The sequence below is a fragment of the Astyanax mexicanus genome, chromosome 13 (assembly GCF_023375975.1).
Source record: "Astyanax mexicanus isolate ESR-SI-001 chromosome 13, AstMex3_surface, whole genome shotgun sequence".
NCBI classification, from domain to species: domain Eukaryota; kingdom Metazoa; phylum Chordata; class Actinopteri; order Characiformes; family Acestrorhamphidae; genus Astyanax; species Astyanax mexicanus.
The window spans coordinates 36,217,961-36,243,021 of NC_064420.1; the positions used below are offsets into that span (position 1 = coordinate 36,217,961).

Below are 25,061 nucleotides of genomic sequence, written 5' to 3' on the forward strand. Positions count from 1 at the left end.
GCAGGCGGGCGAAGAGCGAGTTGTCGCGAGCGAGGGCGCGCGAGAGAGAGGGAATTTGAGTGGAAGCTGTTGCTGCCTCGGCGATAATCCCCCTCTCAGCCCCCCTGTAATTCTGGATGCAGCCACCAGCAGCACAGAGCCGCGGGCGGGCGCCTCTCTGAACACAGGAGCGCAGAGACTCGAGCCCGAGCCCGGACCCGGACCGCAGCCCGGAGAGAGAACAGGAGACATGGAGCGCCCTGAGCACGTGCCCGGCGCAGCGGCAGCAGCGCGTGCGGGACGGGGGCTGAGCGCGCTGCCCGAGCAGCTCTGAGGGGAACCGTGAGGGAATGCGACGCGTATGGCTTCACTCAGCAGCTCAGATAAGAAAATGAACACTGTAGTCACTTTACTGCTGCTGCTCCTCTGCTTCTCCGCGCTGGTGGATCTGGTGAGAGGTGAGGAAGGGGGTGGTGAGAATTTGTTTTTTGTTTGCTTTTTGTGAGTCATTGTTGCTCGTAGCTGTTTTAACCAGGCGCGCATTGAGTTTTCTTTTTCACAGTCCACGCGCTGCATGGCACTGATGCAAACTTAGCTGGCCAGAGGTCAGTCAGTCAGTGAGGAGAGAGAACTGCTCTCAGCATGTGAACTGTGGGCGTTTTCACCGGCAACACTGCTGTAAAAAGACAAGAAGGGCTGCAACTAATGATGATTTTTGTAGTTGACTAAAAATCTGTCGATTTATTTTTTCGATTAGTTGATTAGTCAGTTATTATTTCTGCAATCTCGGCTTCCTGTGGGGTACAGCTCCTGTTCCAATTAGAGTTGCAACTAATTGGACTGCAACTAATGATTATTTTGCAAGTTAATTCATCTGTCGAACATTTTTTCGATTAGTTGATTAGTCAACTATTATTTCTGCAATCTCTGCTTACTGTGGGGCACAGCTCCTGTTCCAATTAGAGCTGCAACTAATTGGACTGCAACTAATGAGTATTTTGATTGTTGACTAATCTGTAGGTTATTTAAAAACAAAGTAGTTGATTAATCAACGATTGTTTGACTATTATTTTTTGCCGTGAGTCGATTAGTCAGTGATTATTTCTGCTATAACCTCCATCTCTGATTGGGGCCACAACTAATGATGATTTTGGTAGTTTAATAATCTGACGATTATTTTTTCAATTAGTTGATTAATCAGCAATTATTTCTGCAATTTCTGCTTACTGTGGGGCATAGCATCTGTTCCAGTTAGAGCTGCAACTACTAAAGATTATTTTGGTAGTTAACTAATCTGTAGGTTATTTAAAAACAAAGTATTTGATTAATCAACGATTGTCTGAGTATTATTTTTTTGCAGTGAGTCGATTAGTCAATGATTATTTCTGCTATAACCTCCATCTCTGATTGGGGCCACAACCAATGATGATTTTGGTAGTTTACTAATCTGTCGATTATTTTTTTGGATTAGTTGATTAGTCAGCTATTATTTCTGCAATCTCTGCTTACTGTGGGGCATAGCTCCTGTTCCAATTAGAGCTGCAACTACTAATGATTATTTTGGTAGTTGACTAATCTGTCGATTATTTTTGGGGTGGACTATTATTTTTTTGCAGTAAGTCGATTAGTAAAAAATTATTTCTGCTATAACCTCCATCTCTGATTATTTTGGTAGTTGACTAATCTGTCGATTATTTATTATTTTTGATTAATTGATTAGTCAGTTATTATTTATTCCACCTCTGCTTTCTATGGGGCACAGCTCCTGTTCAAATTAGAACTGCAACTAATTGGACTGCAACTAATGATAATTTAGGTAGTTGTCTAATGTGTTGATTGTTAAAAAAAATGTTGATTAGGCAAAGATTGTTATGCAACTAATAATTAATGTATGTCTGATATAGTCCGACTATTATTTTTGCAGGGAGTCGATTAGTCAATGATAATTTCTGCTATAACCTCTATTTCTGATTGGGGCTGCAACGTATGACTATTTTGGTAATTGTCTAATCTGTCTAATATTTTTGTCGATTAGTCAACTAATATTTATGCCATCTCTGCTCCCTGTGGGCACAGCTATTGTTCAAAGTAGAGCTGCAAAATGATTATTTTGGTAGTTGACTAATCTGTTGATTATTTTTCAAAAAAGTTGATTATCAACAGGTGTTTATGCAACTAATTATTATAGTATTACAATATATGCAACTTGTTATTGTAGTTTTCCGCTAGTCTGACTATTGTTTGCAGTGAGTCAGTGATTATTTCTGCTATAACCTCCATCTCAGCTTGGGGCTGCAACTAATAATTATTTTAGTTGTCGACTAATCTGTCATTTTTAAATGTATGTGTTTATTTGTTTATTTTCCAGTAGTCTATTTAACCAGCCATTATTTCTGTCCCATTTTGTGGACATGATTCCTATTCCAATCTGGGCTGCAACTAATAATTATTTTAGCAGTGAGATACTTTGTCTTTTTTTCCCTGATTATTCTAATAGTTAGCAGTTATTTCTGCCAAGCTGGCCATCTCTGTTAACTGTTATTTATTTTTTTCTTCAGTTCATTAACAATGTCCTCCTTGTCTTGTCTGTGTCCTGTGTTTTACCTCACCTGCTCAACTCTGCACACCTGTTAATGTCACCTGTTGTCCGATTTCTCCCTTAACGGCAGTAACGTTTAGCCATAATGTTGACTAATCGTTGCAGCCCTGAAGGCAAGGAGTGGATAAGTGGTGAAAGAACACATTGTGTATTGCAGCAGTACTCCAGTGTTTGTGTGTGTGTGCGTGTGTGTGTGGTCTTTGCCAATGACAAAGAACACACACTTCCCACTTCCACCATTCATCTCCACTAGGTGATGTCAACTGCAGGCTAACTTCCCTGCAGGCATCCAGTGCAGTAACACATCTACTGTAATATGCTGTAATAAAACTCTCACTGTTTCAGCATCTTCAGAGCACTGCGCTGTATAGAACACTGATGCTGTATTCTGTCTCACTGATTTTACTACATTCTGCCTCAGTGGAGACCATTGTCTCACACTAGGTTATAGATAGTTATAGAAATCAGGAATGAAGAATAAAGGCTTACGGTTTTGTCCTGACCCATATTTCTGGGAGTTAATCTGCACATAAAACAATTAAAGGTCACTGATGGCATTGACTAATAATGTGAATCACTGACTGAGTCATCTTTTCTTAAGTGATATTTGACTCGTCATTTTTGAAGATGAGCAGTTGCATAACATTCAATGTCATTTACTCTAGTCCAGCCCGTCGCCGTCCGAGCGCGCTGTGTTGCAGTATAGGCAGTCATGATTGCCTAGTGATTATCCAGTAATTACAGCAGCATCTCCATGATAGCCTCTCAAAAGTCCCTACTGTCGCAGTAATTCAGTAATGCTTACTAGCTCAGCTGTATGTCATGTTGTGCAGATCTGTCCTTGAGAGATCTTTACTTCACTGTATTCTTCAAGCATTTAGGATATAGAAGCTCAAAATAGATTAAACTCAAAGAAAGCACTGATACTACTCTTTTTTGTGATTAATTTGATTTGGTTGAAGTCATTGCAAGGGTCATCACTGGTGAAACTACAAGAATAACATGAGTGAAGCTTCAAACCTGTCTTTAAAAATGCAAATTATCAACTTGAGACACAAAAAAGCATATAAGAAAGCATTTGCTCACATCATTTGGCCCGAATCCGACTGTCAGTTCAGTTGGGAGTTGGATAATTAAAGGTTGGCTTTCTGTTCTTGTTGGTACCATGTAATATAATAGGTAGTGTAGCCTTGATGTTCAGCTGTAGCGAAGTCCAGTAATGAAATCAGCTTGTAGGTTTAGAGAAAGGGAGTGAGTATTGAATAAATGTCAGTCATTTACTTTCAGCCAGTGTAACCATATGATGAGGAAAGACTTACTCTGACTTTATTCAAAGTCCTGTCAGAGGCTCTCAGCTGAGTTCCTCAGGGAAGGTGGAGAAAATACAATTCAAGACCATATATAATGAGGAAAAGTTTTGTTTCACAGCTCAAATATGTCTGAAAATTCATGAAAAACATATAAAACATATAAACATATAAAAGTTCTAGATTAGATTATTAGATAAATTCCATACAAAATACAAAACTTCATCACTGAATATTCATGCATCAAATATATACGACATCTGACATTATTAGGGTGAAAATGGCTAAAAAAGCACTTTTAATATCAGGCTGAATAAGTGAAACTTATATTGATACCAATTAATACCAGTATGACTTATAGACTGCCTGGCTAAAAAAAAGTCACACACTTTAATATTTGACTGTGGCATCATTTTCACAAGCCTATGCAATGTTACAATATTTATTTCTGTCCAGTGTTGCATTCATTTTTCCTCAAGATCCTATTTGTATTGATGAGGAATCATAGCACTTCCCAGATTATAGCACTTCCCTGACAGACTTGTATGGTAGGCACTAGACATGAGTGCATCACTTCAGCCACTTTTCTTCTTATCCAGATGCTCCGTTACTCTGAAACAGGGTAAATCTGAACTCATCAGACCACCTGACCCTCTTCCTTTGCTCCAGAGCCCAGTCTTTATGCTCCCTAGCAAATTAAAGTATTTTTTGCTGCTTAGCTTGACTGATTAGTGGTTTTCTTAAGGCTACACAGCTATTTAGTTCCAATTCTTTGAGTTTTCTACACATTGTGCGTGTGGAAATGCTCTTACTTTCACTATTAAACTTTTAAACATATCCCTGAGTTCAAATGCTGTTTTTCTATGATTTAATTTTCACCAAAAAATATTTCAGACCACATTTCTTCCTCAAAGATGATGTTCCTCCACTGTCCTTCGTCTGTTTTTATAATGTAACGTATTTTCCTCTACCACAGCATGTGTCTTTCCACATGGTTGTTTAACAAATGAGAAGCTACTCACTGCAAGTAACTTGTGGCCAGCTAAAACATAATCGCACATGCAGTAATTATCCAATAGGAGGCTCTTACCTATTTGCTTAGCTTGGATTTTTTTGGATAATTTATTATGCATCAGATTGTGCTTTGTTGGTGTGTCTCTTGGAATGTTAAACTTGTTGAGTAGTTTTTATATAGTTTTTTTTGCTGTGCTTTTTCTTTAAAAAAAGGAAAATACATTTAGACTACGCAAAAATCCTGCAACATAATGTGCCCAATATTCAGTGTTTGGACAAATTTTAAATCAGTATTTTAAATTTACCATATCCCTAGCTATCCCAGTTATCGGTAGGTTATGACATAATAACAATAGTGTTAAACAGCATGTTAAACAATACTGTGTTGTCCAATCCCACTTAGTTCTGCTTTGTACATTCTAGCATTTTTCTTCTCGAAAAGACCCATTTTAATCTCCAGATATGTTTGATACTGAGCTGATAAAATGATTCAGGTGCATTAGAGCAGAGACAGATAGAAAACAGTGAAACAGTGCAGCTAAAGGAGATTCCACTAAGCAGAACTGGGGAATACCGCATTAGCACATGCTGACGTGACCTTATCATCGCAAAGTCCCAACTAATCCCTCTAGATGTGTGCAGATGTCTTCAGAATGCCTACCTCTTCACATCTACTGTGGGCAAACTTCTGACCCCAGTTTTCTATACATTTGTTATGTAAAATCTTATTTTCAGTTAATAAATGGGTCCTTTTCAGAGTTAAAGTCACTCATATTTAGCATTACATATTACTGTATATGGTTTGCTAAGTGCTTGCAGGATGATAGGACCTTCTGGCCTTAGTGCCTGAGCTGCATGTGGGGCAGCAATGCAGAAGCACTTGGTTGATGGAAGAAAAGCCCATGGATTAGGGAGGGAGGGGGTCGGGGGAGAAAAACATGAAAAATAATCCATTCGCCGACGTCACAGTGGATGAGCCAATACGGAGGAACTGGGGGATTTTGTAGGTCACTGAATTTGTGACAGATTATATTGCTTCCCACACTGATTTCACTTTATCACATGGGGATCATCTCAATGGGCTTGTACCCAAGGCACTCTCCAACTCTGGGCCGGGTTATTCGTGTCAGTCGATATTTTAATGTACTGAATAATATCAGTACATTGTTTCATGCAGGAGTTAAACGGGGTCATTCTGCTTCATTTGGGTCATTTTTGTTCGTTAGAATAACAACAGCACAATATGGCTGTCAGCGACTGGTGGTAAGTATCTCAACAAAGACCATTGGTGCTGTTCGTGTTTGGTCATCAGGTTTAGTAAATCAACCGTAGCAGCATAACACCACGCGCTTGATAAAGGATTTACTAAAAACCATGTGATTACATTTAGTACGTACCCTTTAAGCCTTAAACTATTTGCGATGAATACATGTGACCTTGTAACGACCGTTACATAATGCGCTAAGCTGCACAACATCTTTTTCTAATGCATGATAACAGATGGATGGATGGCATATAGCTAGAAAGCTCTTTGATGTATTTTTTTTCTACCTGAAATGGATGACAATGACGAACGACGTCATTGAATTGATGTTTTCCCTTTCAGCCTAATCTAATAATCTAATATGTGGTTTTTGAGGTTTCAATAAGAAATTACTGCTTCACTTTGGAATAATATCAGTTTAAGCTGATGAGAGCAGTTATTTGTACTTGGTAGATAAATATTAGTTTAACAGCCATGCTGAGTCGACTGATTTTGAACCACATAAAATATTGATTAGATCACTTAGAGAATCTCAGCAGTAAGACATCTTCCCCTGGCCTGCTTCCAGTCTTTGTATAAATTGGTTTTTGAACTGTTTTTCTAATCAGAAATGCATTTTTCCATCTCTTGGGGTCCATACAAATGCCTTTTCATAATTTATAACAATTTTCTCAAATCTTATTTGTGAATTTCAGAGAATATATATATAGTCCAGTGATGGTAATAATCAGTTCTGAACATTAACTGTAACTGTTTCCATAATTGTTTTTACAATCATATTCCATTTTATTAGCTCCATTGTCCATATGATTGCAGACTGTAGTCCTGTATCTGTTTCTCTGCATAGTTTATTATTCTTCTTTCACCTGGTTCTTTAATAATCAGGACCCCACAGGACCACCACAGAGCAGGAATTATTTGGGTGGTGGTCATTCTCAGCCTTGCAGTGACACTGGTATGGTGGTAGAGTGTTATTGTTTGTTGCGCTGGTATATGTGTAAATTAGATACGGCAGTGCTGCTGGAGTTTTTACACACCTCAATATCACTGCTAGTCCACCAAAAGTTTCTTCTGGAATTAAGGGGAAATAAGTGGAAATTTGATGTACTTTGCTGCACTGATGGCATAACAGCTTGAGAAGCGTTAGTGAGGTCAGGCATTAATATTGAATGATAACTTCTGCATCACAAATGACCCTTACCTCATGCCAAAGGTACTGGATGGAGCTTCCTCAGCCCAGTGATAGAGGCCTATACCCCTATTGCTGCTGATACTTGGCTTTGGATATGTTGAGCTCTGGAGCAGTGGTTTCCATCCCTCCTAACCCACCAACACACACACTCATTGTCAAATAAATAATTGCAAAAATAGTTGCATCCAGAAGAAAGTGTGGGATTGCAATGTTATTCAGAAAGAATATAAAAGTTACCAGCAGCCATAAAAGAAAACATATTTAGACTGATATGAGCCACTCTTGGTCTTGTTGTGTCCACACACAGACTCGTTGGTCTTTTCCACCAAGAAAATTGTGAAATTTGATCATCTGCCATTTGGTGTCACTCCATGACAGACTGGTATGACAACCCAACCTGAAAGTTGATTCCTTCTGGGTGCAACTATTTTTTTGTGATATACTTCACTAACACATCTTCTACTCAGTTAATGCTTGCAAATTAGCTGATTAATTGAATCATGTTTTTTGGGAGTATGGAAAAACTCAAATGTGCAGGAGGTTCAGAGGGTCCTCCAGAAGCAGGGCTGGGAACCACCGCTCCAGAGCATCTCATTCTATTTTTGCAGTTCTTTTTTTCATGGATACTATACACGCAGTGGGTGCCCCTTTCATGTAGCTTTCATTCACTCCTTTTGCACACACTGTGTACTTTTCTATACACTGGGTTCTGACTGATTATCAGTTATAGTAATGCTGAAGATTATAATAATTCTCAAGACTGTAAGATTATAGTAATCCTGCTCCCGTATAGTCATTGGGATGAAAGTGTTCTGGGGAACTCCAGGTTCAGTGTGTGATCTTTCCTTATGTCCCGCAGGGTATTTAACAGTTACCATCGAGCCTCTGCCCCCCGTTGTTATGGGCGATACGGTGACTTTGAAGTGCAATTTCAGAACTGACGGCAACCTGCGAGAAATAGTGTGGTTTCGGGTGAGTGAGCCAAGGCCAAATCTCAGCATTCACCCCATCAAAAATAATATTGTTTTTTTTTTCCCCTTTCTAAAGCAGTCAGCCATTAATTTCCTGCATACGTTTTATAACAACAGCCCCAACCCCCCTTCCGATACAGTGCGAAAGCACAGTGGACTGAAATATGAAAATATATTCAGGATTAAAGGTTCATGGTTCAGTGGTTCGAGGACAAGGCTTTTTCATTTTGAGATCTTTTTTTGGCATGCTGCGCCACGGCCCTGAAAGATGAGTTTCCTGATACGGCATTCAATTACAGCGCATTAGCAGCAGGCCAAAAACTATTTCTTCTCCCACAATGTGATGACATTTTTAATAGAACTCTGTCACTTCATCTGCAGCACCCTTATTAATTTATGTAGCGGAGTCATAAATTGTGGCCTCTCGGCTTCGCTACAAAAAAAATTGCCAATCTTTAATGATTGAAAACAGTCCAAAGGGTCCTTACTACTTGAACCCTTTTCTCAAATTGAAATTGAAAAACCAGCGTTTTAATTTTATATTTATTTTTGTTTATTATGTCCCTTTTTTGTTCATGCCTGAGAATTGTAATATGGCAGTTTTTATGTAAAGTATGTTATGGACCTAAATTGTAAAACAGTCAACTTTACTGGGGACACTATTATTTTGAGTAGTTGACCAATTTTTGCTTAATATTTAATTCCATATATTTTTAAATAGTTTAAAATTATTTTATTTAACAATTTAACAGCCAGGTTTGGCTCATCTAAGAGCAGGTAAAAAGGAATTTGAAAAAAACATGATTTGACTACTGTTAGTACTCAAATAGCTGTTGGTGCTTCACTTCAATGACATTTTGTGTCCTTCTTTTAAAGGTTACAGAGGGTGGCAGTTCAAAGCAGAAGATATTTACCTACGATGCCATGTACAATACCAATTTCTCTCACATGGAGGATTTTCGCAGAAGAGAGGACCTTGTTTACCAGTCAACTGTGAGGTAAAGGTCACGTCCAGCTGAGCCGTGGCTTACGTTTGATATTGCCTGTTGTCTCCCCTGTCAGAATGCACTAAGGCACTTTTATAATAATGGAGACTTCTTTCTTCATTGTCTGTGTTGTTACTAGGCTCCCCGAGGTTCAAATGGAAGACAACGGGCCATATGAATGCCACGTGGGGATCTACGACAGGGCATCCAGAGACAAGGTGGTCTTAGCATCTGGAAGCATAACACTTGCTGTTATGTGTAGGTTCTAGTCCTGTTTACATAGACCACTATCATCTCTAATGTTAGCACTCACTGTTTCACATGGAATATTCTGGGTGGTGCACTTTAGATAAGCTTTGAGACACATGCATTAGTCAGTTTTTATGTATTTGTACCTCCCCTGTTGTTCTAAGTTGTTTAAGAGCATATAATGCTAGGAGAGAGCAGATAATGCTTTTTTTTAAATGTGCAGTAGCTGTAAAAGCAGTATGCAGATTTTTTTTTTTTGTCTTGGTTTTGAGCTGTCTATTTGCCCGTGGGTCTCAGGGGGGAAGCTCAGAATCATGTTAAGCCAACTCCTCTAGCTTGCTTTGATTAATTGAGTGAGTAATTCTCCAGAGGAGAGCATGCTGTGACATGAGGAGTGAGATGTGTGCAGAAGCTCTTGTAATGATCTGCTAAGTACTGATAGAAGTGAGAATTGTCATGCTGAAAAAGGATTATGTGCGCATGGTGAAGAAGGCGATGTGGTAGCGATGTGATGGCCTGGTTTTGAACGTATGTATTTCGATGAGCAGATTGCTTTGAGGCCATTTGAGCATTTGTAACTAGGCAGGCGTTGGCACAGAACGTGAGTCAGGGCTCCTCTAATGACTTTTTGAACTTTCCTTGTGAACTTTCTGTGGCCTTAAGCTCACTTCGGAACTGTATCCTCTCTCCAGCCATCTAAATGATTTGATACACTAATGAGTACAACTGACTTTTTCCCCTCTCAGCACCTCCAAAATCCATCTCTGTAATTGCGGCAGACCAACCGTCTCGATTCAATCGCTATGAGGCCCAAAACTTCACCCTTGTGTGCATCGTGACTGGAGGAAAACCTGCGCCTGTGGTTAGTCCTTGATTTATTGTAAGAAAGTTCCTCAAATGTGCATTGATGACCTCTAAACCTTGTCAGACCTTAAAAGGGTATATTTCTTCGGAAATCTTCTTTAGTTTAGATTAGGAAATGCTAGGCTAATGTTGTTAACAAGCAATGCTCATAGGTTGTTCACACCTGAAATGTCCTGTTAGTTTTGATTTTACACTGCAATTAAGTTAGTGCACTAAAGAACTACATCCTGTTTTCATTGATTGGTTTGTAGAAGGATGTGTGACACATTTTTGTTTGTTATCAGTTATGCGAGTTGCCATTCCAAGTGTTGTGCAGAATTCTGCCTTAATTCCTGTCGAATCTTTTCACAACGCACAGCAAAAAGAGTGAAACAGATTCCCTTTGGATTAATTTTAGATTCCCTTTGGATTCATTTTATTCCTATTTTTAAATAAGAGTTAATCTACTGCAGTTAATCTGCAGTAGATACAGGAATGGCAAGCGTATTCTGTTAAGTTCAGTTTCTTCTTCTGTTGTTTATTGGGTGGCAATATCTTGGCCTTAATTTAGTGCAATTGGTTTGTAAAGTATGAACTAGCTAAATAAGTGTATCACACTGCATACAAGCTAAACCATGGTTCAGTTGGTCCAGACCGAGAGCAATAATTGTATAGCAATAATTGTAGTATCATACAACGTACAGTATCATGGTCTTGTTTTAAGGCAAAGGAGTACTACAGAGACATGAGGTGATAAGAAATTATGTAGTTCCATCAAAAGCAACCAAAGAATTCAGGGTTTCGATTCAGATCAACTGATTTGATTTACCATGATGTAGCATGTACCATGATTTGGTACATCTGCAGTGTGAAAACACTGTTTTTAGATGTATGGATTTCCAGGCCTATTGGGTCAGGGTATTGTCCCCCATTAAATTAAGGAAGTAAAAAAAAAAGATTTTTTTTGCTGAAATGTAATCCCTTCAGGCTGCATTGTAGCCTATGCCATAGTCTATATAATGTGCACTGTTCCAGAAATAAGCATGTCGGGTTGTTTGTTTTTCTGAGGTGAAACTCATTCACCCAACTTGCAATATGGGTGGCAGGTCATGTTTGAAAGTTATGTATCTACTGTTACTGTAGAAAAACCCTTATTGAAGCAGAGAAATAAAAAGCATTCTAGGGTAATCTGTTATGCTCATACTGCTATGTGACAAATGTGAAGGGAATCAGATTCTGGAGGGGAACAGAAACTGACAACATTCTATAATCGTCAAGCAATTGTCGAGTACAGCGAGACCTAGTTCTATAATTCTTCCACTAAACTGCAGTGTGGACCTGAATTGAACCGGATCAAATGTATACAGCATAAAACAAACCTATGTTATGACTCCTTAGAGACATTAAGGTATGAAAATGCCCTGTAAAATTAGAAAGGGAATAGGACAGCGGGAGACTGAAATCCTGCTCTGGAACCTGAGAACCAGCATTAGAGAATTTTAGTTCATCTCAGCCTTCACACAATGAATTCCTAACAAGCGTCTTCACTGACATTCAGGACTAAGCTTTCCAAAATCCTCTTAGCACAAAAGTCACTGTTAAATGATAGACCAAAAATCACATTAAACACCTTCTCTAACAGTTACAGTGTTCCTAATGTTACATAGCTTGAAAATGCATGAGAAACTGGGTCTAGATGTATATACTGTACTCAGAAATGATCAGATAATGTTATGGAAGCTAATTAGTGTAGAAGTATTTTGCTGACTTGAATGCAAAACTTCAAAATAACTGTGACATGGTATCCTCTTTAGTTTACTTGCTGTGCTCTCTCTCTCTCTCTCTCTCTCTCTCTCTCTCTTAGGTGTACTTTAAGAGGGATGGTGAGCTGATTGAGGTGGTCCCTTCTGCCAAGTCCTCTAATGCCGCTGAGAGCAGAGGCTTGTTCTCGGTGAAAGACAGCAGGCCTCTGATCAGTCGGGATCTGGATGACACAAAGCTGCAGAAGTCGCTGTCTCTGCTTGAGCCGGACGTGGTGCCGGTGCGGCTAGACCGGGTCCGTCCCCATCAGAGCTATACCCCAGGGGCACTCGGCCAGGAGAGCCCGCGGCCCACCACTGAGATAATCCCAGAGACTGTGGTCAGCCGGGAGTTCCCGCGCTGGGTGCTGAGCTCCAGCCCACTCTACTACTTCAACCACACGCAGACGGAGTTCAGCGATGGCACCATGGAGGTGCAGGCCATGCTCACCTGGCACCTGAACCCACAGCTGGACAACGATGCTCTGTTCAGCTGTGAGGTCAAACACCCTGCCCTCTCCATGCCCATGCAGGCTGAAGTGACGCTGTGTAAGTGTATGAACACACACATTACTCATACCCAGCTCTGGTTTAGGAGCTGTACTGTCCTGCAGAGTTAAAGGAGAAGTCCGGTGTAAAAAGGACTTTTGGTGTAGTAAAACATAATAAAAAGTATTTACCTTTGATAAAGAGCACACCTCCGTTCTCCCACAGCGTTCCAAGATCCAGAAATTTTAACAGTTTGTCCAAACACCCTTCAGACTGGGTGACACAGGGCATAATTTATGTATATATATATATATATCTGTCATCAATACAGTGATGGCGTTATAGGCTGTACACAGTGGTTTTTAATAAGCTAATTGTGCACTTTTTAAGTTATTAATGCCTCTTTTTAAATGTCAGGGCTCTCCGGATTCGAGCAAGGAGGTGTGGAGCTACTTTGAGTCTGGATAACAGTTAAAAAAGTGATTTATCGGGGCAAATGATGCCCTGTGTCACCCAGTCTGAAGGGTGTTTGAACAAACTGTTAACATTTCTGGACCTCAGAACTCTCTGGGAGAATGGAGGAATGGATTACTTTTTACTTCACCAAAAGTCCATTTTACACCGGAGTTCTCCTTTAAATTCCACAAACTAGCACACCTGATCCAAATAATTATATCACTGGCAGTGATAGAGTCTACTTTACTTTTTTTTGGAACAATATTTTGCAGTATATCCACAAAGTGCATGGTTTACAAAACTGGAAGTGCACTGGATTGTTGTTTTCCTCTGTGAAAAATTAACTCAGCATTTAGGATCGTTTTGTGGACAGGAATTATTGCTAGCAGTAGACTGTATTTTTTTCTTTTAATGGAAAATCTCTATTCAAAATACTGTTGTATTTTTTACAGTTATTTTAGAATTATTTTAAGGTATTTTTGGCATTTACTGTAGTTAACCTGCAATCTGTTTTAACCATGGCACACCTATCCTTGTTATAAAACTTTTTTTTTTTCACCAATCTCTTTTAAACACTTATTACTGGTGCTTCGAGTGGTCCAGTGGGCTAAATGCTGTTACTAAAATCAGGAGATTGCCGCTTCGAATCCTGTTCAAGTAATTTGCCATCAGCTACCGGAGTCCTGAGAGAGCACAATTGGCCTTTCTCTCTTTGAGTGGGTAGATGGTGCTCTTTCCCCACATCACTCCAAAGGGTGATGTTGATAAGCACAAAGTTGCATCTGTGAGCTGATGTATCAGATCCGATTTGCTGCGCTTTCCTCCGAGTGTGCTGTGATGCTACTCGGTAATGCTACATCAGCAGCAGTTCGAAAAGAGGCAGAATCTGATTTCACATGTATCGGAGGAGGCATGTGCTAGTCTTCACTCTCCTGAATAATAACTGTATATGAATAATAACATCACTAGAAATAATAAAAATAAATGCTGTGTAGTCCACGACTAGGTCTATTCCCTGTCTGGGAAACTGCCCCATGGTGTGTTGTTGTATTTATTCACAGTTAGTTTATAATTATTTTAATGTGTTTTGGCATTTTCTGTAGTTAAACTGCAATCTGTTTTAACTGTGGCACACCTATCATTGTTAAAAGAAAAAAATATATATTTTTTTTACCCATCCCTTTAAAACACTTATTGCTCCCTAGCAGCTCAATATGAAATTACACACTGACAATACAAGTTAACCCTTTAACATCCTTACCAAGAAAAAAAGGTGGAATATTGTCTTTTTGTTTGTTAGTTCTTTTTAAAGACCCCACTTTTTAAGTATATACCTCTATAAAAATCATACAAAAATCTATTAATACAAAACAAATAGTTGTATGTGCTACAAAAGTTCGTACTTCCATTCATTAAAACCTTTAAAACTATAATACACCAAGTATTATTATCTTTACCTTCAAAAATTCCACCAAAAGCAATCAACAAGTGTGAAGTAATTTACAGAGAACTAAAAAGTCACACCATTGAAGGACACAGCGACCCCTAGAGGATTTTCTTTAGTCTAATGCAGTGGTTCTCAAACTTTTTCTATCATTCCCCACCTCAGAAGAAGGGGAAATTCTGCGCCCCACCTGTCCCATATCGCTCCAACAAAATGGTAATAAAATACTAATGCAAGTTTTAAATTTTACAATTAATTTATTAAGTAACATCAATTTGTCTCTTAAGCAGAAGGTTAACATTATAACACTCTAAAATATTAACATCAATGTTCAAAATAAAAAAAAAATACAGAAAATTGGCCTACTAAGTTTTGGTTAATTTATCCAATTTCAATATGTGCAGAGCAAAGGCAGAACAAAATGACAAAAAACAACAAATGAATATGACCAATGACTAAATTATGGTTTAGTTTCTTCATTTTCAATCTGTGCAAAAAAAGAGCAAAGGCAGAACAAAGTGACAAAAAATGACTCTATATGCAACTCTGTAAGATGCCATTTGTGCTTTACTATTCACTGACGCAGCTTTCACCATTCGCTTTTCCTGCTGACGGTATTCTGCGAGTTTTCGTTGAAAAAAATTGATGGGCTTATCAGCGTGAGCTGGGTGTGAGGTCTCCAAGTGTCTGCGCAATTTGTTAGGTCTCATACTGTCTGCTGCCAATTGTCTAAGACACAGAACACACATGGGTCGCTCCTCATCTCCCACCTCAGCTACAGTGAATCCAAAAGCAAGATATGCCTCATCATACCTTCTTTTTGGTTGGCATTTCGAATGATTTGGCCCGTCTGTCTTCTGTTTCTCTGTTGGCGCGGACTCGCCAACTTTTGTGGTCCTTGTAACAAATTTGTCCATTTTGTACACACCTCTACTGCTCTGTTGTACTGTTTACGTTGTTCCGCCGACATTTTAAACATCCGGGGCTTATGCCCGCCGCGCCCTCGCCCCTTTTATTGGCAAAACAAAAAGGCATTTAAAGGACAAGTTTAAAAAGGTTTATTTCTCCCGATTCCCTGCGCCCCACCTGCAATACCCACGCGACCCACTAGTGGGGCGCGCCCCACACTTTGAGAAACGCTGGTCTAATGTACCTCCACTGATTAGTAGAGGTAAAACAATCAGACTCAAAATGTGCTTTACCAAAAAAATTGGGCAGGATTTTAAAGAGTTAAAGCTGGTTCATACCTACAGGGGATGTGTGTGGTATTAATACACAGTTGCTGCTATTGGGGAACCATTATAATACAAAGCTGTTCAAAAACAAATATGGAAACAGATCTTTCCCACACAGTACAAAAGAGGATCAAAAGAAGAATGAATTTTTCGCTGACCCAACCATTTATTTCATAAGCTGTGTAAACACACACTGGACACACACGCTCATAGATTATCTATCTGCAATCACTATTATGATGCATCCCCAGTATAAATAAATCAGCCTTAAATCTGTTCATTTGCAGCACTGAAAACATTTAGGAAGAATAAAAAGCTATAAAATGTTCTATAACCTGTACACTTATTTTGTGCACTTAGACAAATCAACAGTATATGTAATTTGGCCAGTATCCAGTTTGTCCAGTAAATGCTCTTGTTAATTTGCTTTCCCACAGGATATTAAGCACAAGGGATCCTGCAGTAGAGGCTTAATTAATAAAATTCTGCTCTCACAGTGGTTGATCATGTGCATGTTCACACTAGACCTGATGAAACAAGTCCAAAACATGAAATCACAGCTTCCTGTGTCCCACCACATTGCACAACAATTCAATACTGCATTTTGAAGAAGCACTGTGCTGCCTTTATTTTTGGATATTGTGTGAGTGTGTGTGAGTGTGTGAGTGTGTGAGTGTGTGAGTGTGTGAGTGTGTGAGTGTGTGTGTGTGTGTGTGTGTGTGTGTGTGTGTGTGTGCGAGTGTATGTGTATTCATTCTTGCTTTCTCTCTTACTTTCCCAAGCTGCTCCAAAAGGACCAAAACTATCCATGACTCCGAGCAGAGCAAAAGTGGGAGATACAGTCCGCATTGCTGTGGAGGGATTCCAAGTGGGAACAAAGGGGGTAAGATCAATACATGCCACTTACAGTGAAGATACATGCCACAGTGAAGAGGGTTGACATTTGAAAAATGTCAATATTAAAGTACAAATGGAAGTAAAAATTCAATTTATACTGAATGCATATAGTGGAATTTTATATTAGGTGGGTTGTAGGCCACTTGTCCTATAGACGTGGTATATATTCTTGTACCACATTTTAACAATTTTATTCAGTTTTATGTAACTTTATTAGCTCTCATGGCATACCATACCAAGATGCATGAAAAATGTGATTAAAAAACAGGATTATTCCATTTCTAAACCCCTTAAACGTTATGAATATAAACTTGTTTTCTTTGCATTATCTGAGGTCTGAAAGCTCTACATCTTTGTTATTTTGCTTTCAAAAACACAAAACAGATACATAGTATGAAAGCAAACTTAAACAAAGCTTTTATCATGTTTGCATAAGAGGAAAAAAACTAAATTAATTTATTATCTAGTAGATGAGTGCTATAAATGAGATACAACCACAAGACAGTACTCGTATACTCGTCTCCTATAGCAGTGCTATTTATTCTTCTTAATACTTTGCAACAATATTGATATTTCAACAGTTTTATTCAGTTTTACGTAACTTCATTAGCTCTTATAACATATATACATTTCCATTCTGAGCTCTGTTACATTGCATTGGTTGGTCTACTGCCCTGATGCTTCTACATGTAGCTGGAAGCAAGTCGGAAGCTTCCGGAATTTAAATGAGGAGTCTTATATGCAGGCAGTGTATGCATGTAAGGGAAATGAATATTGCCATAGGGATTTTTACTGCATATGAATGTTAATTGCCTTTAAACCTCTTCTCTTTCCAGGCATTTAGTGTCATTAAGCAAAATGCATGGGGATAAATGAGCTTTGTGTTTATGCTAGTAATGAATAGCAGTCTATTGTGGGGGTGTCCAAAGCTGGTGGGCTGGAGTCCAGCAGGGTTTGATGGATTTCCTGCTCAAACACACCTGATTCAATTCGTTACTTAATTACCATATTGATTAAGCATATTTAAGCTCTGAAATTTGAACCTGAGCTGGCCATGAAAAGGTCTGTTGCAGTGTCGCTTTGGGATTTCTCATAATCAGAATTGTTTAAACTAGGGTTCTTAGAATATCTGGCAACCAAAATAAGTTGGCCAAAGAAGCACTGGAATATACTAGAATGTTAAAAATCATAATTTTGTAATTGTTTTTTAAAAAATGATACAAAAATAAATTTAATTTATGCCGCTGTGAAAATAAATGAAAACTTATTCAGTATTTTGTGATTAGCCTTCGGCTCAAAATGTTCGCTTCAGTGCATCCTTAGTTTAAACCCGAACACCTACTCTCCATACTCTCATAATCACATATTAATGTCAAAGTACTTACTCAATAATTCATATACATTCTGAATTAAAATCCCTGAGATGAATGCATGAATTATAAGACCAGAGTTGAAAAAGTTAAAGCTGTTATACTGTATTTTAAACTGTGTTTTATACTCTATATGGTGTTTGTGGTGTGTGTTGTACAGAACGAGGTGTTCCCAGAGCCTCTGTTCACCTGGACGCGTGTTGGGGGGCTGCTGCTGGATGGCAGTTCTGAGAGGGAAGGGAAGGTTCTGATTCTGGAGAGAGTTCCTGCAGAGCTTAATGGCTCCATGTATCGCTGCACTGTGGAGAATCCACTAGGCTCAACCAACACACACACGCGCCTCATAGTGTTCGGTCAGTATCAAGCACTGTACACACACATATTATAATGCTGTGAATTAGACACACTCCTCATAGTGTTCTGTTTAAAGAGAATTTAAATCAGTTTTATATGAGTTCTGTATTAAGTAATATGTGAATAAAGTATTGAATGTGGTGGTGAAAGGAATCAGAATCTGCATTTCTAAATGTTTTCAAAAGTTTTGGTCTTAACCCTTTCTTGCATGATTTATCAAATAAATAGATAGATGTTTTTCACAGCTGTTTTTTTTTTTACCAACAATCAAAGCTTAATAAATGTTCAGCAATTTTTTTCTGTATCTATTTTATTTAATAAAGATTCACAACAGTGCACTGTAGTGGACACGGTGTATTATTTAATTATAATGCACTTCAATAGTAAATAGTTCATTCAAAAACACAAAAATTTGAATGTGTTTATACAGCTCTGGAAAAAAATAAGAGATTCAGTTTCTGAATCAGTTTCTCTGATTTTGCTATTTATAGGTTTATGTTTTTTCCCAAATTCCAAATAAAAATATTGTAATCTAGAGCATTTATTTGCAGAAAATGAGAAAAGGATGCAGAGCTTTCAGACCTCAAATAATGCAAAGAAAACAAGTTCATATTCATAAAATTTTAAGAGTTCAGAAATCAATATTTGGTGGAATAACCCAGTTTTCATGCATCTTGATATGTTCTCCTCCACCAGTCTTACACACTGCTTTTAGATAGCATAATGCCACTGCTGGTGCAAAAATCAAGCAGCTTAGTTTGGTTTGATGGTTTGATGATCCATCTTCCTCTTTATTATATTCCAGAGGTTTCCAATTTGGTCTCTTATTTTTTTTCCAGAGCTCTATGTATATAATCAATAAATTACGTAAAACAAAGCTTTCATGGCAACCCGTATGACAAAATATTTAAATAAATGTATGATCTACTATATGAGTGGTCTAAATGAGATATTAAAGATATACACCAAGGTATAAATGAACCATATAAACACCATGTAAGAACAATAATAAATTACTTCTTTTATTCAAGTGCCATGGAATATCTCTAGGGGAAAAGAGCAGTTGGTAATCAATAATATGATGTATCTGTCTGCTGTTGGCAGAGCATGGAAAATGCAAATATAGCAATATTTCTTACATTAAGGTTATGAGCACTGGACTGGCCCGCCTGCAGTCCTGAGCTGGCCAATAGAGAACGTGTGAAGAATTTTTTAGATAAAAAAAAAGCAACCTGGATTAATTAATGTAAATATCTTACAATTTAAACCATCTTGAGGAAATATGTCTTGTGTATTGTTTTTCTGTTTCTGAATAGAAAACCCAAGAATAAAGAAGGAGACGCTACAATTTAATGGTAAGATCATAATTTATAAAAAAAAGAATGATTGAATAAAATAACTAATGCTGTTATAGAGTAATATTGGTAGATAATTCACATTTTATGGGGCAGGAGCTTTTCTCATGTCCCATGCTATAGCCAAAGATGCTTGTCTTTTCGCATGTACATGTACAATTCCAGCTGCCCATACTGTGCTGTCCACTGTGGGTTTTAATGTCTTTTATGCTGTCTTCTTGGTTCATACTTGACACTGTTAATAGAGCAATGTGACATGCTGGCCAGTATTCAGCCTCACTCATAAGATAACACCTCACAGCATAGACAGATGTGAGCATTCCCAAGCCATCTGAGATAACACTTCATGATCAATCTATGTGTATACTGCTGTAACATTTGGTATGTCTGTGTATGTGCATTAAAACACATCAGAGACTGTAAAAAAAGATGGACGCCGTATCTCCGTTCCCATTCATTCAATGAAAATGAAGCCAAAATCTTCCGCCATGTTGGCGATCCTGCCACCTGATTCTGCGCAGTAGAGTCCAGAGGAGGGAGAAAGACTGTGGAGAGCAGCCTACTCATTTAAATAACCCCGCCCCTGAGGCCTGCCTCGCGGTCACAGACTGCAGAGCGGGGCGGAGCGGAGCTGACGGTCTGTTATTGGCAGTGTTGGGAAGGTTACTTTTAAAATGTAATCCCTTACAGATTACTGATTACATCACTCAAAATGTAATTTGTAACGTAATCAGTTACATTACTTCAAGTGAGTAACGTAATCTGATTACTTTGGATTACTTTAAATATTGTCATTTTTTTAAGCCTGAATGAATGTAACAAATAGATAAACAAATAAAACAGCCTTTTCAATCACTCTATAAAAATACTTATGAAACCATTTCATCAAACAATTTTATAAAACACTTCTATAAATTGATGATAAAACCATTTAAAACCAAACAATGTAACAACAACCGTAAGCTATCTATTTGCAGGTTTGCCACCAGTGTTAATTTTGACAACAAATTGTGATTTAGTCTTAGTCATAGTCTTGTGATGAAAATAGTATTTAGTTTTAGTCACAATTTAGTCATCTGAAATGTTTTTAGTTTTAGTCGACTTAATGTCATAAGAATATAGTCGACTAAAATTACAGTAAATTTAGTCGACTAAAATGTAAAGGGTGTAAATGTAAATGCTTTTTCATCAGTTCCCTTGAATTATTAACTATACACTTATACGAAATGAAACGTTTAATAACCACTTGAGTAATATTGTTAATGTTTGAAAGTGAAATATATTTATATATGATTTAATGTATATTATTATTATTATTATTACTATTATTATTGTAGGTGTGTGACTATACATATTTTACATTTAAAATTTTGCTCTAGAAATCAGGTCATAAAACATCTGAATAGTTAAATTATAGTTTGAACAGAGCTGTAGATGCAAAAACTTTTAAAGGATCTAGTTTTATCTCCAGCACTAACAGCACACCTACTGTAGCTACAGTATATAAATGAACACACATTCACACACTGTCCTGTAGAGATGCTCTCAGGATGTACAGAGAGACTTCATGAGTTAAAGTGAGAAACTTATGAGAAAGTGCTGTAAGGAACTTTACACAGACTTTTGGGTTCATAGATTCACTTATTTTATTGTTTTATTTTCGTTATATTATTGAGTTCCTTTCTGACCTGCTGCTGATTTATCACTAGCTATATCTTTCCCACTGTGAGACTAAACAGATGATCGGATCTTAATGAGTTAGGGTTCTGTATCAGTTCTGTGTTTTAGTGCACTGCCGAGTTAAACACATCAGCTCATGAAATAACATCAGTATTAAAACGCGGATCTCTGCATGGAGATCTGTGTGACTCTGGTCTGCAGAAGCTGAAAGATTAGTGGTGTTTTTACCGGAGATGGAGTCGCTCCACGCGGTTTACACGTTATCTTGTTTTTCGCGACGTCAAAAGAGAAATATATCGGCCCTCTCTCTCTCTCTCCCTGCTGAACACTGTGGAGTTAACTTCCAGTCGAGCTCCGTATCGACAGTTTAATTCCGCGCGGCGCTGCTGCAGGAGAGGCGGGTACTCCACCTTCGCTAAAGTAGCAGTGATTGGATCTCTTCCTAACTGGTCCCTACCTTTCACAGACCTAAATCAGTTCTGATTGGATTTCGTCCCTGCCAAACATTTTCGTCTCGTTTTTATTCGTTGACCAAAATGTCAGTTAATTTCGTCTCGTTGTGTGAGCGTGGAGCCGCTGTGAGCCGCTGCCCCTCCTTCCCTGTCATATCAGAGTGTATTCACCGCAAAATGTTATTTGCGTTTTGTCAGTGTTGGATTGGAAGAGCAAAAATAGGAAAGTACCGCAATGTAACCCTTTTATTTTAGCAGAGTAACTGTAATCTGATTACCACTTACTGAAGCAGTAACTGTAACGGATTACAGTTACTTATAATTTGTAATCTGATTACGTAACGCCGTTACATGTAATCCGTTACTTCCCAACACTGGTTATTGGTCCCGCCCATAACCAGCCCTTTTACAATAAGCACACCTTTTTTTAATAGAGCTGAATAACGTTTTAAACACCGAATTCTGTGGGGATATAATAATTTAACAATATAAGCAGAGGTTACACTAGCTGTTGCATTTAAATATTGGAGGTAGATTTACAGTATATTAGAAAAAAACGTGATTGAAAGTTGTCTGTTTTGCCATTGAAACCTATGGGAATGGGTGGAGTTACACGGCTTTCTGCAGCCGAACAGCAGGGGGCGCCCGACCTGTGGTGGCTTCACTTTTAAGAGACGACCCTCTGTCCAGCTATATACAGTCTATGGAACACATAAACTGATAGTGAATGATTGTTGTATGTATTTCAGTTGCTGACTCGGGGGGCGAGGGGTTTGGACCCACGTTGATGATGCTGCTGCTGTCAGTGACCCTGGAGTTCACATGAACAGACGGATGGATATTGGCTTTATTCTGTCCTCACCCTGACAGCTTCTCAACTTTTACAGCTCTTCAGACGTCTGCTATTTCTCTCACTCTCTCAGCTCTGCTCTGTCTATCAAGATGAAACACAGGTGAAACAAATAGAGAAGGAAAGGCCAAAAGCGCACTTCATTCAGCCACGGTTCAACTCGCATCACTTAACTCGTCTTTCCTAAAATCTGCACTTGCCTTGGCTTTGCACTCATTTCTCTCGAACTGTACGTGTGATCTTCAAGTATGGATTCGAACGAATTATTAAATGCAGCCCTCGCCATGCAAAACTTTATGTACCTGCAGTGAAGATGCCATATTGCTAAGCTGTTCACTGCTGGGTTTTTATTTATTTTTTCGTTGTTGTTTGTTTTATTAGTTTAACTTTTTAAAATTAGTGTCAGTGGTGACCAATCCCTGCTCTTAGAGATCTGCCTTTCTGCAGTCATCAGCTCCAGGACATCTATGTACAACTCCAAATTAGAAACAGTTGGGACAGTTTATAAATGCAAATAAGGGTTTCTTACATTTACTATATTAACTTCATTTCATTTGGTAATATGCATACATTCCTGCTTTTTTAAGCCTGCAACACATTCCATTCCAACCATGTTTTTTTTAAACTTAGAAATTGGTAGTAACTGTGCAGTCATATGTTCCATCATATGACTTTTTGTAGCCATTGACAAATGGTGGGGGATCAGGCTTTGTCCAATTATTGATCATTATTTTTCTTGCAACCATCAACAAAATGTGCATTAAATAACATCGAGCAGTGGTAAACATACAATCAGGCAGCACTTCCAATAGTAACAATAACAGATACAGGAGAACAAGAAGATCCAGGATTTTTTCTAATTCCACTTTAGCCATTTTCCAGAACGTCTGAACTTTAGGACAGTCCCAAAATATATGTGTATGGTCACCAACCATACCACAGATTCTCCAGCATTTATTGTTTGTAGTATTTTTAAAAACACAAACAGCCAACGGTGTCCTGAAGTACCTTATTTTAACCTTCCAGTCAAACTCTTTCCATACCTGGCTCTCTGTGAACATTTACCATGTTTTAATGTTGCCATTCCTTCTCACAACACTTAAAAAAAAAGTTTTTTGGCACTGAGGATACAAAGACTATACCCTCGTTATCTGCAGCCAAGATTTTGCTATTTTGGCAGCATGTGGTTTTGCATTGTGTTGAAAAAAATCATAGAAAAAGTTGAATATGAATATCTTGAAAAGTTGTTTCTTGTGTCTTGAAGTCAGCACATGTTGCACTAAGATTTCAATATACTTTTCTACATTAACGTGGCCGTCACAGAAGTGGACTGACCCAACACCATTAGGCACACAGCGTCCATGTCTTCCCAAAAAAGTTCTTGAATACTGATTCATCTGATTAAGATACACCTCATGATTGCAACTATTATGAGCCCTAAATTGACTCATCACAACTTTTTGGCCAATGTAAAATACTGGAATCAATGTTTATTAACAAATAAACATAAAATATTTTGGGTTCATGCTGTCTGCAATCAAATTAAGGACGAAGTGTTTGTTTTTTTATATTTGCATTTTCCATACTGTCCCAACCGTTTCTGATTTAGATGGGCTAGATTTGAGTTAGAGCTGAAATCAGAAGCAAACCAGAGTAGATCTGCAGGAGGAGGGCTGGTGATCACTGATGTGGTCTTGATAGGAATTTAGATGTACTGCAAGTTCAACAGAAGCAGCTTCACCTGCCACATCTCACCAGTAGGTGGCGGTGGAGACTTCACAACAGAAGACTCCTGAGGCAGAGTGCTGTGTGATGTTTCTGGTCAGTTATGTAATGCATTAGAGACCTTTATCTAGGCAGAGATATATATATAAAAGCTGAGTTCTAAAGGAAGAGAGGATTTTATACCTTGTTTTTGTTCTCTCTGTAGAAGCCCTACGAACTGTGATATTTTGTATTGTGAGAAGCAACTGAAGATATAATGAATAAATAAAGCACTGCTATTTAATCCCACTTACTTCATTGAGGTTTGTTTCAAGCCACTGTTGTGATCCATTATTATTTTTCTTTTTTTGTTTGTTACACTCTCTCTTCTTCTAGAGAAGCTTATGCTGGGGCAAATGATCATGTGTATGAGTCACTTTAATGATAGCCACTTCAGCCTCATAGAAACAATAAATATAAATGTACTACTTGTTTAGAAATGTGTGTGTATATGTGTAAATGTGTAATATGCATTTTCTAGTTATGATAGCAGGGTTCTTTAAAATTTTAGA

The 25,061-nt window shown here is 38.2% G+C and overlaps 1 protein-coding gene across 3 annotated transcripts; it reads left to right on the top strand.

Annotated features, from left to right (window-relative positions):
* On the top strand, positions 1–24,802 carry igsf21b (immunoglobin superfamily, member 21b). Of its 3 annotated transcripts, none has more exons than XM_007246313.4 (10): positions 1–437; positions 8,215–8,327; positions 9,203–9,324; positions 9,452–9,570; positions 10,308–10,423; positions 12,269–12,752; positions 16,610–16,710; positions 18,255–18,447; positions 19,765–19,803; positions 22,685–24,802. In XM_007246313.4, exons 1-10 carry the CDS (start codon positions 341–343, stop codon positions 22,759–22,761), a joined length of 1,461 nt encoding a protein of 486 aa, XP_007246375.2. In that variant the 5' UTR covers positions 1–340; the 3' UTR covers positions 22,762–24,802. The 3 variants fall into 3 exon arrangements, with proteins under 3 accessions (XP_007246375.2, XP_049319230.1, XP_049319229.1); XM_049463272.1 differs by lacking the exon at positions 1–437 and adding an exon at positions 5,869–6,162; XM_049463273.1 differs by lacking the exon at positions 8,215–8,327 and having other exon boundaries at positions 358–437.
* The last annotated feature ends 259 nt before the right edge of the window (positions 24,803–25,061 follow it).

Bases quoted from the DNA above. Each gene is read 5' to 3' on its own strand.
- igsf21b (XM_007246313.4), top strand. From the start codon at position 341: ATGGCTTCACTCAGCAGCTCAGATAAGAAAATGAACACTGTAGTCACT. The intron at 9,571-10,307 runs GTAGGTTCTAGT...TTCCCCTCTCAG, and splicing joins CATAACACTTGCTGTTATGT to CACCTCCAAAATCCATCTCT. The intron at 12,753-16,609 runs GTAAGTGTATGA...TACTTTCCCAAG, and splicing joins GCAGGCTGAAGTGACGCTGT to CTGCTCCAAAAGGACCAAAA.